Here is a 16773-nt window from a genome sequence, read left to right as displayed (position 1 = left end):
TAGTTAAAGAGATCATTTAATTTCAATTAAAAACTAAAAATTTGTATGTTTTTTTTAAAGACTTAAACATAATTAAAGAATTTTGTCTATTTCAAATAGCAGTATAACAATTCATGAATTTTATAATAATGCAAACTATTGTCATACGAATACTTTCTTGTAAATTAATTTGGATAAAATGAAACTGCAATTGGGCATCATAAAAAACAGATATAATGTTATTTACTACGTTATTTGAGTTTGAAGTTCCAAAGAGAGTTCTTTTTTGTTTTGACTAATTTTTTTTTTCTTTATAAGTTATTCTAATTCAAATAAAATTTTTTAGAAATAATATTGTACATTGGAAAATATAAAAAACTTGGAACAGCAGTAATATTAAACGTTGAATATATTGATTTAGATAACGGATTTTTTTTTTGAAGATTTTAGGTTTTTTTTTTAATTATCAAATCGTTTTTTTTTGATTTTAATATTACGTATTTGTTTAATCTGTGACTCGTCCTTTTTTATCTGCTGAATGTATGTTTGTAATTAGTAATATTGTTTTTGCATTTGAGTTTTGTGTTGTTCTCATTTATTTATGGGATTTGGGTATTTTCTTCTTATTGGTTATTTTGTCCAATGTTGTACAATATATTGATTCGTCATTTCTATGAACCATTTAAATAGAAAAATTTATGAGTCTTTTTTTTTATTCTGCTCAGTCAAATAAATCTTAAACCATTAGTTTAAATATAATAATTTTTATTTATTAAATTCTATATATTTTTAATTTATTGGTACATTTCTATATTAAAACCACAAAAAAATTTGACCAGAATGAAGAAAAAGTATTATATAAACACTATTAACGATTTAGAGGAGGATGATATTTCTATATATAAAACAAGTTACATTAGAGAAAACCAGGACCTTATAAATAAACATTTGACTAGCTGGGAAATATCAATTTTAAATCAAACAATTTTAGCAAGTATTTTTGCTCCTTTACACACAGTGGAAAGAAAATCTAGATTAAAATTTTGGAGGCCGACAGAATTTCATTTTGGAAAAAGTATATTGTATGTACCCGTAAATTATTATGTTATAACTGACATCATTGATACATTTGATGTAGACGTGGATGGGTTATTTCACGGTAAAAACTTAGCAGGACGTGTTCAGAGTTGTATAAATATGTTAGAATATGAAATTTCAGAAAGAACACCTCTAATAAATGTAAGAGATAAAATTACCGAGAATTTCAATATTTACGATATGACTATGGCATTCAAAGAGATATTGGGGAATTATGAAAACACTATAATTCCAAAAAACACTTTACCAATAATAATGAAAATATCTGAAATACCAGAAATAGAAAATAGATTGATTCTTTATCATTATTTGTATATATCGTTACCTAAATTTAATAGGTATCTTTTAGAGTCTGCGATTTATTTTATATATCGTTTACATGATCATAAGATAAACAAAATGTATCAAATTAATATGGAAGGAATTGCTACACTTATGATGCCTCATTTATTATTAAAAAAGAATGAACATTTAACATTAGATGAAATATATAAACTTGTTAAATTTACTAAAGAATTGATACTAAACTTTAAAACAATTTGTCGGCAACAATATTAATATCAAAAGACAAAATAGCACTTTGAATAAAATATAACCTAACAATCCAAATTTTTTTGGGGGTTGTTTTGCTGCAATGTCCAATATATTAAAGACTTATGTTCAATACATAAAAAAATAATGTTTTTTTTTTAATATTCATAATTTATAGGTTTTTGAAGACGATTAGAAAATTCAAATGTAAAATGCAATTTACTTAAATTTTTTTAGTATTGTGAACTTTTAGCAACTAATTTATTTATTAATATTTTTTTATTTATAAATTATTACAACATTAGAAAAACGTACTAAGTTGGGCGATGCATTCTTAAGTTTGTGTCTATTAAATTTTCTTTTCTTTTTCGCCTTTGTCTTCTCTTATTTATTATATAAAATATTAAAAAAGTTATCAATAAAATTATTATAAAAATAAAAAGAAACATAAAAAATACTTCCATGATAATAATATTGTAAGCTATATCTTGATTCGTATATTCTAAAGATAGATAAGGAAATTTAAAAACCATATAACGATCATTCCAATAAGAATTACGTTCTAGAAAATTCCAAACATCAGAATTCGTCGCATTCGTATATTTTTCTAAATACATTGCTATGGCTCCTGTGATAAGAGCTGCTGAATGACTAGTACCTCTTGTAAAATTTGATTCATAAATATTTTCACCAAGAGAATAAAGCCGGACACATGATCCATAATTTGAAAATTTTGATATTTTGGTGTGTTGGTCCACTGATCCTATAGATATCACATGTTTTGCAGAACTTGGAGAATAATAACAAGCATTGTCGTGATTATTACCAGATGGTGTAATAATAATTATACCTTTAGTAGAAAGATAGTCAACTACATCATTCAAAATATTTGAATAAGGTCCTGTTACACCAAAAAGTAATAGTGTCGGAATATTTTCTTTCTTAACCTTTTCTAAAAGTGTCAAAATTTTAGATAATTTAATATTGCCATCACAAGCTACACCGTCTAAAACATCTATATTTGCATCTCTCGCAAAACCTCGAGTTTTATTGATTAACAAGTCTATGTTTATATCCCCATGTGAATTGCAGGATCTTTTTTTACCAGTTATATTAGTTATATTTGGAGCAAGAACATTTACTGATGTATCTAAAAGATAGATTTTTGTATTTCTTCCTGTATAATAGTATTTATAACTTCCTAATAAGTATTTAAATATTCTATCTATTTGCAAAACTCGAAAAATTATATTGTTATAGAAATAACTGTTAAAAATATAATTTGTGTAATTTTGCATTAGAAAAAGATGTTTAGAAATATAAGGCTGTGTAGATGCTATTTTAAATTTATAGTCTTCTTCTATTTGTATATTTAATTTTCTCAATTTTTCAACAATATCAATGTCTCTAGTGCAGAATGAGACACCAGAAAAATTTTTATCATATTTTTGTTTTGGTTGAATTCCAATTTCATCTAATAAATCAAGGGCATCTTGTTTATCTGAGTTGAATTTTATAATATAACATTTTTCACAAGGTTGTTTATCTTTTAATGTGTCAGAATCAACAAAATTTTTTATGTTATAGTCCGAAATGCTCTCTTCAATATGAGTAGAATATGTTGGTTCAGATACTTCTTCTATTTTAGTTGTTATAACTGTAGTTGTTGTAGTTACTTCAATTATTAAGTTATTGTTTACTAAATTTTTGTCTACTAAAGCAGTTGAAATTAATTTAAACAGCAACAATATCATAATTTTTTATGTGTAAAAAAAAACAAAAAGCGAACATGAAACATTTTTAAAACCACAATATTTCGTATTTTTATGATTGATGTTTTAAATTATTTTTTGATGCATGTCAATCAGAAAATACAAAAGGAATCTGTTTTGTTTTACAAAAGTTATATTTTTTTATACCAGTATAAAATTAATACTAAACCGTTATTTTTTTAATATGTTAACTTTTTTTCTGGGATATAAAATATTAAATTTAAACCCATAAAATGTATTTCCCAGAAATAAATCTTGATATGCAATTTAAAGCTTTTGAAGACGACCATATTACTACTATAAATTTGAAAGATTATAAAGGCAAAAACGTAGTACTTTTATTTTATCCTAATGATTTCACTTTTGTATGTCCTACTGAATTGAATGTCATTTCTGATAGGAAAGAAGAGTTTGCGAGACGTAATACTGTTGTTTTTTTGATATCTAATGATTCGGTTTATTCTCACAAAGCTTGGGCTAAATTGCCCAGACAAGATGGGGGAGTTGAAGGCATTCAATGGCCTATGTTATCGGACAGCGGTGCAAAATTAAGCGGTCTTTTTGGATTTTATGATCAAGATGAAGACATAACTAAAAGAGCTACTTTAATATTTGATACTAAAGGAGAAGTTAAATATACGTCTATATATAATGACATGATAGGAAGAAGCACTGATGAAATATTAAGGATAATTGATGCTATAAATTTTACAGCTGAGCATGGAGAAATTTGTCCAATGGATTGGAATTCTAGCTCAAAATAAATAATGGTTTTTCAGTAATTTTTTCTACACTTCAAATTCGTTGTATGCCACATTTAATTTATTTTACATACTAAATTAACGGTTTTATAATTTTTTGCAACTTCTCTACATTTTCTTATTGAACTCATAGAACTGTTTTAAAACTTAAAAAATATTATTTAGCTACATTAAATAGAATATTGAATCCCTAGATGACAATTATTCAAACATTACAAGAAACTACAAACATGATAATTTCTGTAAGAACTTTAGATAATACCACCTTTAAAGGAACTGTAGTAGAAGTAGATGATTACATGAATGTCATATTAAAAAATGTCGATATTATTACAGACAAAATATTGTATAGTCCTGAAGTTGTAATTCGAGGGTCAAATATAAAATTTTTCATATTGCCACAAATAATCAAGCACTTATAAGACAATTGTAACTTATTAAAATAAAAAAATAATAAATAATTTATTTGGGATGTAATCTAATTTTTTCATTAATTCTTCCAACTTTCTTTTTCTTCTCTACGAAAAAGACTATTCCGCTTAGCGCTAATATTCCAAAGAAAACTAACAATAAAAACCCATAAAGTCGTCTTTTGTCAATTACATTGGTTTTTTTAATGCTGTTAAACTGAAAATTAACAGACAAAGCGTCAAGCGCATCTTCGGAATAAAATATTTTGGATCTTAAACTATTACTTTCTAGGAACTTTATATGATTTCCAACATATTCTGCTCTCAAAGGTTCGTCTGAATCGTATTTTAGTCTAAAGAAGTGTACATCATCAATAACTTCCCGGCTAATTGGGTCTTTAAAGTTTTTTATACGAATCTTTCTTCCTTCTGTAGAAATGACCATCTCGAACAAATACTTACACAATTGCCTTGCATCGTAACAATGGAATTCGATTTTATTCTGAGAAGTAATTTTTACTCTTCCTAGATAATAGTCATGGTTTTTTGCATGTGAGTCGTGTATTAAATCAGTAAAAAGTTTCTGTGTAAATTGTTCTCTTTTACCTCCTTCTAGTGTGCATCTAGGACTGTCTTCTCTTTCTAATAAATAAGCCATTGTTTATATTGTCCGTTTTTAATTTATAAAAAATGTTTTCATACGTTTCAAATTTGAAACCAATAAATATTATTTGTTTAACATTGAATAATAAATAGGTATTTACATGTAATATACAAATATACTGATCTTGTTGTTTGTATCATTGTAATGCTATCTTAAAAAATGATAGCATACAATTTTATTAGAAAAGATTTAACATTCATTACTCAAATATAGATAGAAGATTAACTGAAGTCTTTTATTGCGTAATAAAATAATAATTTACTATAAATTGAACATCTTGGCGCCTGTCAAAAATGTCGTGATTTTTAAATCCTTCATCATTTTTAAAAAATACACGCTAACGTAACTGATGATTGCAAAAAAGTACTTAAAAGTGAAAATAAAAAAGTAAAAAATGAAAATCTCTTAGTTATAAAACAATTTTGTTTATATGTATTTAACGTTTAAAAATTAATTAAAAAAACGGTATGATCAAACTTAAAATACACTTGAGATAAAAGTGTATTTTTACGTACTTTCATTAAAATGCCATGAAAGTTTTAAATTAAAAATTCAATTATTTATTTAATTTCCAGTTGAAGGGTATGGAACCATATGGGAGAAATTACTATAAAAATTTTGAAATCCAATCTCAAAATGAAAATATTAATCAATATTATGATCCATTTTATGTAAAGCATCGTAAAAGAACGACTAAAGCACAATTAAAAGTTTTAGAGAAGACATTTGAAGTGTGTCCCAGACCAGATTCATGTATGAGAAAGAAACTCGGAGATCAATTATCTATGACTCCAAGATGTGTGCAAGTATGGTTTCAAAATAGAAGAGCCAAACATAAAAAACAGCAACAGGCTTCTGAATATTGTAAAAATACTACTAATTATCAAATGGGAGGAAAGCCTTACTATTATGATGAGAATTTTGAGATTTATGCTATGGATATGGCCAACAATCAGCATTATCAACATTTATATGAGAACATGCCTAATGGACCTTATATGGAAAATGAGAATGTAATTAATAATCATTATATTGAAGAAGAGAATGTACCCGTGTATGAACATTTATATGATAGGAATATGTTTTCGTATGAATGAAATTTATTTAACTTGTAAGTTCATAAAATTGTAAAATGTCAATCATTTCAATTTTATTTAATTTACCGTTATTAATAAACTGTATTTAACTTTAAAAATATATGAACTTTTGATGGGTTTAGTATGCCATATAAATTTCAAGATATTAATAAATTGTATATAACTTTAACATGTATGAATTTTTCAGATGTCTAATATCTATAAATCGTTACTGATAAATTGTATTTATTTGAGGGTATAATTTTCAGAGCCTTTTAGCTTGCTTTGGAGATCAACATCGAGGACGAATAGAAGCTTAGCTTTTATACTAACTTCTTTTAGGCTGATTGAGCATATTTTAAGATTCAGCCAGTAAGTTCATGCTCTTTCTGTTTCTTGCCTGATACTAAGGAACATCTATCTAAAGCTTGTATGGAATATTTATTATATATTCCAAATACAAAAGTATTTTAAAAGTACAAAGCTTGACAATTCTAATTTTACTTCCTTAGGCTTGTAAACTTTATGTAACCTATCTTTAGATCAAAATTTCATTATCGACTTTTTTAAAATATTATATGAAAAATGCTAAAAACGATGTTTTGGCAGGTTCTCGGAGTCAATGAATAAAATCATTGTGTAGATACATAAAGAATTTGAACTCGATTTTGAAACATACTAAATACTTTTTATGCTGAGATGTATAAAACCTCATAATGATGATACTTTATATGTAATCGTAAAGTTGATGTATTGAACCTGCATGCGTTTAACCATAAGCGGAATGAATCTAGATAGAAAGCAAATGTAAGTTTAAAAAAAAGTATAATTTTATATTTATTTTTATATCGAAATATATGCCCCATGAAAAAAAGCCTTTGCCCGACGCACTTTTATGTACTGCGAGGCAAATGATAGAATTAGAAGAGTAATAGCAGAAGGTCCTAAGAAACATATTTTAGATAATTATTCACACGCTAAACATATTTTATTTGAAAAATAGAAACAGGCAACCAAAAAATGCATTTTGATGGTATGGCAACGTAATGAGACGTGTTCTGATGCGGATAATGGTAGGAGTAGAGATATTCTATTTGAGTATGATAATGTCTTTTTTTACAAGTAAAAGGTAGGAAGAAACCTTACATAGGAATCAGAGGGGTTTTGATTGATCTTTATCCAATTGGTTCTGTGAAATTCTTACTCATTACAAATCCCCAATAAAACTTGCAGGTGCGGCAAGCTCCGCCGTATTTCTTGGACTTTGATCCAGGAGAACACATTCCATTTGTACCTCATATCGCGACCAGAGTGACGCCACAGCGGATATACTTAACGGGCATGGTTATCTATAACCCCAGGAGAGACATCATCGTACTAACTCAAAGATCCCTAAATTTTATGTATCGCATTCGCGGCTACATCACCAGCCCGGCATTTTTATTGGATTATGTTGACCATAAGTCAAATACTAGTTTCGGCCACCGTGTTACAGAATCTTATAGGATTGGGTCCACGAAGCCTTTCTTGTTTTTTCACTGATTATTTAGTTAGCTCTAGGATCCCACTCTAGAGTGCACCAATCATTGTTTCAAAATTGCTCGTACAAATCATATAACTTTATGTATCGATAGGTCACCACAAGGTAAATACTGTTTTTTCGCCCATAACGTGTGTTTATATACTGGATACTAACCCCTCTATGGCTAATTGTAAACAGGTTCTATTGCAATCAACTATATGATTACCGTGGACATTTTCATCTGAGTTGTTATATCAGCATTATAGAAAGCAGAAATACTCATTTTGCCTTTTAGGATTCAAACTAGGGCATTGACCAATGAAAGCATCTAATTTAACCACTGGACTATAGGCACCAGTAAGACAATGTCTTATCTGGTTTTCTGGACATGTTCGATAATTATATCAGCTACGATTTTTTTTAAACGAAGTTGATTAAGATGAACTTTGATTATCGGGTGCAAAATACTAATGGATACGCCGAAGCTTGCTCTGCCGACAAGTTAAATATTCAGTTGATACTGTACCTAAGAATCACACAGTATCAGTTGCATGAAGATCTCAAGTCTCTCGTTCCGTATGTAATGATTTATCTTTCTCTTACTTACAAGGAATTTTAGTCTGTGATTAAAATTGTGTCAACTTTAATCAATAAAAATTTATTTGCCGAAACATCGATTTTTTTATCTTAATTTCATTTTCTTGATTTATTACATAACATGTAAATGCATCTTCCTTTTCATTAAACAAAATGCCAGTATTTTTGCTTCATCTCGTCATGCGCTCAACTGTTTTTTCGGTTTATTCCAACGAAGATACATACATTTTTCTTCTTGTAGAAAACATAGTCTGCCTTTATTTTCAATATATTGTTCTTTTTTAATATATATGACTTATTTAATATTAATATTTGTGTAAAATTTAGTTTATACCATTGTCTTTTTATTTTATAATATGTGACTTAAAAATTTCTACATTTTACCGTTATTTAATTAATTTTTTTTTCACCCCTAAAATGTTCGTAAATTCCCTTACAAATTTTGAAAATAAAAATGTCTCAATCATTGGTGAAATTGAAAAGATTGACAATGACATTATTTTCATACGCAGTGGAAATAAAGAAATCATGGTTAAGCACAATGGATTAGACAGTTATAAAACTAAAATAGTAAGAATTAAAGGAATAGTTGAAAATGGTATTTTAAATGAACAAGTAGTTAATAAAATTTCAGAAGGATTCGATTTAAAACTTTATGAAAGATTTGTAGAAATTAACTCAAAATTCCCCTCAATATTTTAAATATTAAAATTAAATCAGTTTTTAAATAATTAGAAAATTCGTTACTATAAGATATGTCTATTAAATTAATAGATATTTTTTACTCTGTAATAATATCACTTACAAATCTAATTTGCTAAAATTTTTTAATTTTGCAAATTACAATTATAAATCATATACTTACAATATATTTAGCTACATTTACAATATATTTAGCTACAAATACAATATATTAGCTACATTTACAATATATTTTGTCTTTTAAAATATAAATTTTTTTTTATTATATTAAATTCTCAAATATAAATATATTCTCTATCGTACTTTTATACCCCATCTCCCCCGTTTTCTTACACACTTTTTGTTCATAATTCCCTTTCCCATGATTAAATATTAACCATCTCATCCACATATAACTCCCCACAATCTTTTTATTATCATTAATTTGATTTATTAAAAAAATCCTCAATTTTTCTATAAATGTACTCGGCACCATTTTGACTATCCCAAATACTTCTTCTTCAGGTACTATATCAATCAACTTCTCCAAACATTCCATTTCATTAAGTTTTAGAGCTACTATTAGTGCATTTAAAAATTTTTTATTTTCCAAATACCTACTAAGTGCTTCTGTCGTACTCTCAAGATCAATAAATAATGGTAAATATTTACTACTAGACCAATTATAAGTAAACACGCCTTCTCTACTCAAATATGTAAACTGATACTGGTTTTTACTATGTATAAGTTTTAATATTTCTACTATTTCTGATTTATCACATGATTCTATTTGATTTTTATATAAATTGTCTTTATAATTCTTCCATTTAGTGTTTCTTGATACTTTTACTGTTTGTTCTACTGTATTAGTTTCTATATCTAAAATATTTAATTTATTAAACTCTCCGCCTAGTAATAACATTTTCCCATCAAAAGTCAAATCTAAATGTTCAGCAGGTTTTTTATTTTTAAATGATACTGAGTTTACATATTCCAAATCCATATCGTATTCAATTATTTCATCATAAAATGACACAAAAATTTTATTTTTTCGTACTATAAAATTAGTAGCACTTTTTTCTAAATTTATCATATCACATTGATTTTTATATATTTCCCATTTTCTTAGTTCATTATCATTAGATAATGAAAATAAAAAATTTTTATAATAAACCATTTTTTTCACAGGAGATTCATGACCTATTAAACTTTCTATTTCTTTAGATCTTTGTAAATCTATAATTCTAATTTTATAATTATCATAATCAGCAATAAATAACATCATTCCGTCGTCACAAATACTACTAGCACTTATTTTTACAGGCATATTAAATGATCTATAACATACACCATTTTTCATATCAAAAAGACTTATATATCCATTATTTGATAATGATAAAATTGAACCACTTAAGAAATACACGTCTAATAAAGGATTAGAATTTTTCTCATCATAAAAAATTTTTAAAATTTTTTTATCATCGTAAAGTCTAATTTTTTTATCAGTACAACCTACACAAAATAAATCATTGGAAATGTCTAGACATGATATTTTTGGTAAATCTAATATAAAAATATAAGTATCAAGTTCATAATTATAAATTCCTACAATATTTTGACCTTTAAAGGCGATTTTTTTATCTTCTAAACTTATTTCATTTATAGAATATTTAGTTTCTACACTATAAATGACTTCTTTTTTTGATATTATTTCGAATTTGTTTTTTTTATTTTCTAATAAACAAATACATATTAAATTTTCATAACAAGAAGCGTCAATTATATTTGTATTTTTAAATATTTTATGATCAATTTTTTTTGTCTCCAAATTTACATAGTAAATTTGGCCTTCTTCACAAATTACACAAATATATTTTTCAATTTTAAAAATTTTTATAGGTATAGATTTAGTATTAATAAATTTATCAATTTTTTTACTTTTTAAATTATAAATTTTGACACTACAATCTTTACTACCAGATATTACAGTATTTTGATTTATTAAGTTTATACAAGTGATATTTTGATTATGAAGTTGTATTTTAGAGTGTAAATTGAACATATTAAATTTGTATTCTTTTGGAGTATACCAAGTTTCCAGAGTATTTTCGCATGCTAAAATGATAAATTTTTCAGAAATTTTTAGACATGATGGATTACATTTTAAAGATGCTATATTTTTAGATTTGTAGATTATTATTAGATTTTTTTCAGTTATAGCGTAGAGTAGTGAGTTTTTATATTTTACTTTTTTTATATAATTTTCCAATATGGCTTCAATTTTATATTCTCCGTTTTTTAAGGAGAATATGAAAGTATTTGAAGTGAAATACATTTTATCTTTTGTACAAATTAGTCCTCTAGAAGGAGATTCAGTTGGAATAGCCATTTTTAATGAATAATGAGACATTTAAGGGGTATAAAAATGAAAAAAAATTTAAAAACGATCAATTTTAAACAAATATTATACAAATATTGAATTTCACAACAAATATAAAATTTACAACAAAATATTATACAAATATTATATTTTACAATAAAATATTTAATTTTAAAACAAAATATTAAATTTTATTAATATTAATTTGCTTTTATTACGTGAATATGTCCTTTGTAAATATAGTGGGTTTTACTATCCCTGTCTTAATTTTCTCCTCATCTTCCAAGTCAAGTTCTTTTCTTATTTTTTCTCTTATTTTCCTTATTCTTTCAGAGTGTAAATATTTTACTACATTTTTCTCTATGACATTTATTCTTGAGCGTATTTTAGTTCTCAGAGATATTTTGGACAATGAGGACATAATAAAAAGAGGGTAAATGTAATAAAATAATATCTACATTTTTGTAATATATTTTAAGTACATACTTATGTGTATTAACAAATCAGTAAGATTTCTTATCTACTGAGGCCTTTCGTTTGATCGTCTCCGATCTCAAGAATATGCAGCCTATTTGGCTTAGTTGTGATATTTGATACACACAATATGAGAAACAAGTAAATTTTATGAAATTTTTACTAATAAGTCTATATTATAAAATTTGTTTGTAGCATTATGATTATGCAAAAAAATAAAAATAAAATTAGAATAAAAACAAACAAGCATAAAATAAAAACAAATTAAACATAAAATTTAAACAAATTAGCACAAATTAAAAATAAAAATATATGAAAAATATTATACACATTTCTAGATGAAGATGAGAAGATTAAATTATTTTTAATCTGTCGAATTGACTACCTCTGATTTTTTTATACCATAGAAGGCTCTCTTCTCTTCTGTAGTCTGGAATCTTCCATTTCCTATCTTACTACTAGTATCTACGAATTTGATCACTAAATCTTCATTCTTCTTCTGATTCTTCAGTAAACTTTTCCTTAAAGTCACTACCCTTTTACTTGGCCCAACTATAGCCCCTTTTAGCATAATAAATTCATTCTTGATTTGACCGTAATGAGGGAAACCCCCCATTGGAGTTATAAATTTCTCTGTTAAGTCGTACTCAGTTTTAATCTTCTCATTCCCGTGTCCTATCATGTAGACCTTTTTATTTATCTCTGTTCTCCTATGGAAGCCCTTTCCTCCTGCTCTGGCTACTGTAGTCATGACTCGACTGGGATGCCATGCTCCAATACAGGCGACTTTCCTGATACCCTTCCTTGATTTCCTGGGTTGTTTAGTAACTCCAAATCTCTTTATTACTCCTGTAAACCCTTTACCCTTAGTGACTCCAATAACATCTAAGTTTTCATCTACTCCGAAAATGTCTTGTACATTAAACTCCTTCTCAAAGTGTTCTAGTGCCCAGTCTACTTTCTCTTCTATAGATCCGCCATTTACTTGTATCTCAGCAGTATGGGATTTCTTAAGATTCAAAACTGGGATCTTACTAGGCTGAGAATGGACTAAGACTCTTATGACACAAGATCTCTTCTTTATTTCTGATATCTTTGTCTCAGTATCTTCGATACTGAGGCCACTTAACTTCCCAGATATTTCTTCCCATTTCAAGCCGTATCTTCTTCTTAAGACTCCTTGGTCAATATGATTAGAGAAGACAGTGGCTACTCTCTTTAAACCTCTACCTGTCTGCTCATATCCTGTCACTCCGTAGATCACATTAGCAGGAGTCTCGACAATAGTCACTGCGTCTAATATCTCCTTAAGAGACTGCTTGTTCTTAGTCTGAACTGTCTTGGTCCTGACCACATGAGTCATCCCGGCTTTGTATCCTATAAACCCAGTAAGATGGATTTTAGAACTGGGATCATCCTTGGGGAATGCTCTGATTGGTGGTCTAATAGTCTTAGACCTCTTCCTTGGGCAGAAGGCTAGAGAACCATGTCTTGGTGCATTAAATTTTCTACAACTCATTTTTGGGGGTGCATAAAAAAAAGAAATTTAAAGAAATTTCATATTTTTTTTAAGATTTGTAAATAACAGTATTTACAGTTATAAAATATGTAATAATATTTATAATAAATTTAAAATGATTTATTTAAAATAACTTTACTACTCAAATTATGATCTTTTTTTATTCCTAAGCATCGTTGGTTTAGTGGTATAATTATCGGTTGCCATTCGATAGACGTGGGTTCGATTCCCGCACGATGCAATTTTATAAAATATTAAAAATTAAGTTTATTTTTTATCATACCAACTTGATGAATCTTGTCTTTTTTCATTTCTTTTTACTGGTGGAATGTATTTATCTTCTTCTTTTATATTTTCCTTTGTAGTGTCTTGTATTTTTATATTAGAAATATTTGGTCTGAAAATATTACTCTGCATTTCTACACTGTCTACTTTGTAGACTGTTTTAGACTTGTAAATATTATCATTTTGATTTCTGTAAATATTATCATTTTGATTTCTGTAAATATTATCATTTTGATTTCTGTAAATATTATCATTTTGAATTTTGTAAATATTTCCACTGGGCTTATAGGCTTGATTTGTGTCTCCATATGTGTAAATATTCCTTTCTGATATAAATTCTGTCTCTTTTTTATATCTCGGCACAAAGACCTTCTTCTCTTCTTCGTCGTCCTCGTCTCTCCAGTTCCTTCTAGTCACTACCTCTGCCTTCTTGACATACACTGGTCTGATCTTCTGAGTCTTCATCATCAATTCTAATTGCATATCTTCTATCTCTTCTCTCTCATCTTTAAGAAATTCCATCTTCTCCCTGATAATATTATTATAACTCTCTACTTGTCTCTTCATCATCTCATTCCTCGTATTGTACATAATATCTCTCTTTTTATATTTATTCCTTAAAATATCACAGTAAATATTAAACTTGGCTTTCTTAAGTGTAAAATTATCAGGGAAAGACACTTCTTTCTTCTTCTTGATCTCTTTGACTTCTTTCTGTACTGTCACTTCTTTAAAGATCTTGACTTTCTCTTCTTTCTTTTTATATTTCTCAATAATGTCACATACTCTACTGTCTACTGATTGATACTTGTAATGACCAAGTATGACATCATCTCCTTCTCTAGAGAATTCTATATTATGTCTACTAAGGAAACTTATAAACTTAATATTCTCTCTACAAAATTTAATCTTCTGGCCTATATTTTTAATATAAAAATCCCAAGGTGGGGATAAATCTACTTGATGATCATTCTGGAAATCTTTTAGATCTTTCTTTAATAAATATTGAGAATATTTATTCTTCTCATTTTTATATTTCAGTAATTCTATCAGGATATCTTTTCTAAATACTTTATTATCATCAGTAAACTCCTCTAAAGCATTAAGAGCCGAGTAATAATTATCAGATCTTAAGAATATCTTACTTATGACTTTATAGTACTGAGTATTCAAATTCTTATTATTCACATAACAATTAGTAATAAACAGAGACACAATATTCAAAATGACACATGTCTCATAATACCACTCTTTATCATAGAGTATATTAGAAATATCTACTAGTATAAACAAAGTCTCTACTAAGATGGGAGCTCCTCTAAATTTCTGAATTATATTCACAGACATTTTACTAATTGTGTCTATTAGATCTAATAAATCATAATCACTGGAGACTAGAGAATGGAAAATATTTGGTAACTCTGAGAAATCTTTAATATCAATAATAACATTCAGAAGGGATTTGTAGTCCCAGTATGAATAATTATTAGATAATAAATAATTTATAAAAGGGGATATTATTTCTGGTTCGTATTTGTTTGTTATAATAAACTTGTCAATTTGTTTGCTACTTATTATATTTTGATATTCTGAATCCATGAAGGGTAAGAAAAAAGCGAAATACTTATCTGATGGCTGCAAATAAATGTTTCATCTAATGACTTCCTGATAGTAACCAATCATTTAAAATGCAATATGCCAGTAGTCTTATAAATCTTAATAACTCCCAATATTTTAAAGGTCAACTGAATATAATACTACCAATTAGATTCATCATGTCACAAATGGTATTGGATACATGCAAAACCATCTCTTATTAGATTGTATTTATACATGATTTATTGGTCCAATATATAAGGATATTAGGTCTCCTGTAATTTCATAAATTATGCGGAAATGTTTCTATTTATAGTTTTTTTATGTCAGTTTGTTTGTTTTAACCAACAAAGTCACAAATTAAGCATACTCTAAAAATTACAAATCATTAAAACATAATATTATATTCCATAAATTAGTACGTTGTTTTTATAGACCTTTTTTAAACTATAAAATACATCATTTAATATTTTATTATCTTTCTTATTAAATCAGTCCATAATATAATGCGTTTTTTTTATAGACTTTTATAAATTATAAAATACATCATTTAATATTTTATAATGTTTCTTATAAAATTAGTCCATAATATAATGCGTTTTTTATATAATGCGTTGTTTTAATATAATGCGTTATTTTTATAGACCACTTTAAATTATAAAATACATTATTTAATATTTTATTATCTTTCTTATTAAATTTATAAATACTCCATTCCATCCCTTCATATACGCATATTTAACTCCATTCCTCATATTAATCATAAAATTTGTCAAGAAGACACTTGTCATTTCCAGTAAATATTTCCCAAATCCCATTTTATCAAGTATAAATATATTTATACTGTTTAGTAATGTATATTTACTCATTTCCAGTCCATTTTCCAGACATTCCATGATTATGTACAAGTCAGGGTAGTGTGAGAATGACTTGTAGATTAGTTTTGTACATGTGCCGAAGACAAAAGAACTGCCGATATTTTCTAGAGAATTTTTTATAAAATGATTGTACTGCATAAAAAAAGGAGGAGAAAAAAAATCAAAATCAAGAACAATATAGAACAACAATATTAAACAACAATATAGAACAAAATTATAGAATAACATTGTAGAGTAACTAAGTGATGTAAAAAAAAGGAGGAGAAAAAAAAAAGATCAATTAAGATTGATATTATTGAGCTTTTAATTTAAGATTAGATTTATTGAGCTTTTAATTTAAGATTGAATATTATTGAGCTTTTAATTTAAGATTGAATATTCCACCATTAGTAGTTGATACATTAAGACATATTATACTCATGAATATTTCATGTCTCTACATTTTAAACTGTAAAATGAATCTTGTCGTCATCGACCTCTGTCATTTTTTTAATGCTGATATTAGTCTAAATAATTACAGCACACGAACTAATTGAAACACTTGAAATAA

At 26.7% G+C, this 16773-nt stretch overlaps 12 protein-coding genes and 1 non-coding gene across 13 annotated transcripts; 6 read left to right on the top strand and 7 right to left on the bottom strand.

Annotated features, from left to right (window-relative positions):
- Positions 1 to 819: 819 nt before the first annotated feature.
- VNE69_10167 (Rho-type GTPase-activating protein) lies at positions 820 to 1635 on the top strand (the record flags this gene model as incomplete). Its single annotated transcript, XM_065474890.1, has 1 exon — positions 820 to 1635. One exon carries the CDS (start codon positions 820 to 822, stop codon positions 1633 to 1635), a length of 816 nt encoding a protein of 271 aa, XP_065330962.1.
- A 287-nt stretch (positions 1636 to 1922) lies between these two features.
- Positions 1923 to 3362, bottom strand: VNE69_10166 (proprotein convertase subtilisin/kexin type 9 (PCSK9); the record flags this gene model as incomplete). Its single annotated transcript, XM_065474889.1, has 1 exon — positions 1923 to 3362. One exon carries the CDS (start codon positions 3360 to 3362, stop codon positions 1923 to 1925), a length of 1440 nt encoding a protein of 479 aa, XP_065330961.1.
- Positions 3363 to 3613: 251 nt separating this feature from the next.
- Positions 3614 to 4144, top strand: VNE69_10165 (thioredoxin peroxidase; the record flags this gene model as incomplete). Its single annotated transcript, XM_065474888.1, has 1 exon — positions 3614 to 4144. The coding sequence occupies one exon, from the start codon at positions 3614 to 3616 to the stop codon at positions 4142 to 4144; it is 531 nt and encodes a 176-aa protein (XP_065330960.1).
- Positions 4145 to 4335: 191 nt separating this feature from the next.
- Positions 4336 to 4563, top strand: VNE69_10164 (small nuclear ribonucleoprotein Sm D3; the record flags this gene model as incomplete). Its single annotated transcript, XM_065474887.1, has 1 exon — positions 4336 to 4563. One exon carries the CDS (start codon positions 4336 to 4338, stop codon positions 4561 to 4563), a length of 228 nt encoding a protein of 75 aa, XP_065330959.1.
- Positions 4564 to 4603: 40 nt separating this feature from the next.
- On the bottom strand, positions 4604 to 5209 carry VNE69_10163 (uncharacterized protein; the record flags this gene model as incomplete). Its single annotated transcript, XM_065474886.1, has 1 exon — positions 4604 to 5209. The coding sequence occupies one exon, from the start codon at positions 5207 to 5209 to the stop codon at positions 4604 to 4606; it is 606 nt and encodes a 201-aa protein (XP_065330958.1).
- A 590-nt stretch (positions 5210 to 5799) lies between these two features.
- VNE69_10162 (homeobox domain-containing protein 3) lies at positions 5800 to 6312 on the top strand (the record flags this gene model as incomplete). The annotated part of the gene is made up of 1 exon (XM_065474885.1): positions 5800 to 6312. The coding sequence occupies one exon, from the start codon at positions 5800 to 5802 to the stop codon at positions 6310 to 6312; it is 513 nt and encodes a 170-aa protein (XP_065330957.1).
- Positions 6313 to 8827: 2515 nt separating this feature from the next.
- Positions 8828 to 9112, top strand: VNE69_10161 (replication protein A 14 kDa subunit; the record flags this gene model as incomplete). The annotated part of the gene is made up of 1 exon (XM_065474884.1): positions 8828 to 9112. The coding sequence occupies one exon, from the start codon at positions 8828 to 8830 to the stop codon at positions 9110 to 9112; it is 285 nt and encodes a 94-aa protein (XP_065330956.1).
- Positions 9113 to 9374: 262 nt separating this feature from the next.
- Positions 9375 to 11501, bottom strand: VNE69_10160 (U3 small nucleolar RNA-associated protein 1 (UTP1); the record flags this gene model as incomplete). The annotated part of the gene is made up of 1 exon (XM_065474883.1): positions 9375 to 11501. The coding sequence occupies one exon, from the start codon at positions 11499 to 11501 to the stop codon at positions 9375 to 9377; it is 2127 nt and encodes a 708-aa protein (XP_065330955.1).
- A 184-nt stretch (positions 11502 to 11685) lies between these two features.
- VNE69_10159 (uncharacterized protein) lies at positions 11686 to 11892 on the bottom strand (the record flags this gene model as incomplete). The annotated part of the gene is made up of 1 exon (XM_065474882.1): positions 11686 to 11892. The coding sequence occupies one exon, from the start codon at positions 11890 to 11892 to the stop codon at positions 11686 to 11688; it is 207 nt and encodes a 68-aa protein (XP_065330954.1).
- A 417-nt stretch (positions 11893 to 12309) lies between these two features.
- On the bottom strand, positions 12310 to 13464 carry VNE69_10158 (ribosomal protein uL3; the record flags this gene model as incomplete). Its single annotated transcript, XM_065474881.1, has 1 exon — positions 12310 to 13464. One exon carries the CDS (start codon positions 13462 to 13464, stop codon positions 12310 to 12312), a length of 1155 nt encoding a protein of 384 aa, XP_065330953.1.
- A 170-nt stretch (positions 13465 to 13634) lies between these two features.
- VNE69_10911 lies at positions 13635 to 13705 on the top strand. Its single transcript has one exon. It is a non-coding gene; the product is annotated as a tRNA-Gly (tRNA).
- Positions 13706 to 13731: 26 nt separating this feature from the next.
- On the bottom strand, positions 13732 to 15348 carry VNE69_10157 (uncharacterized protein; the record flags this gene model as incomplete). The annotated part of the gene is made up of 1 exon (XM_065474880.1): positions 13732 to 15348. The coding sequence occupies one exon, from the start codon at positions 15346 to 15348 to the stop codon at positions 13732 to 13734; it is 1617 nt and encodes a 538-aa protein (XP_065330952.1).
- Positions 15349 to 16016: 668 nt separating this feature from the next.
- On the bottom strand, positions 16017 to 16361 carry VNE69_10156 (uncharacterized protein; the record flags this gene model as incomplete). Its single annotated transcript, XM_065474879.1, has 1 exon — positions 16017 to 16361. One exon carries the CDS (start codon positions 16359 to 16361, stop codon positions 16017 to 16019), a length of 345 nt encoding a protein of 114 aa, XP_065330951.1.
- Positions 16362 to 16773: the final 412 nt, after the last annotated feature.

The sequence above is a fragment of the Vairimorpha necatrix genome, chromosome 10, assembly GCF_036630325.1.
Source record: "Vairimorpha necatrix chromosome 10, complete sequence".
In the NCBI taxonomy this organism is placed as follows: Eukaryota; Fungi; Microsporidia; family Nosematidae; genus Vairimorpha; species Vairimorpha necatrix.
This window is presented reverse-complemented; position numbering and strand designations above follow the sequence as displayed.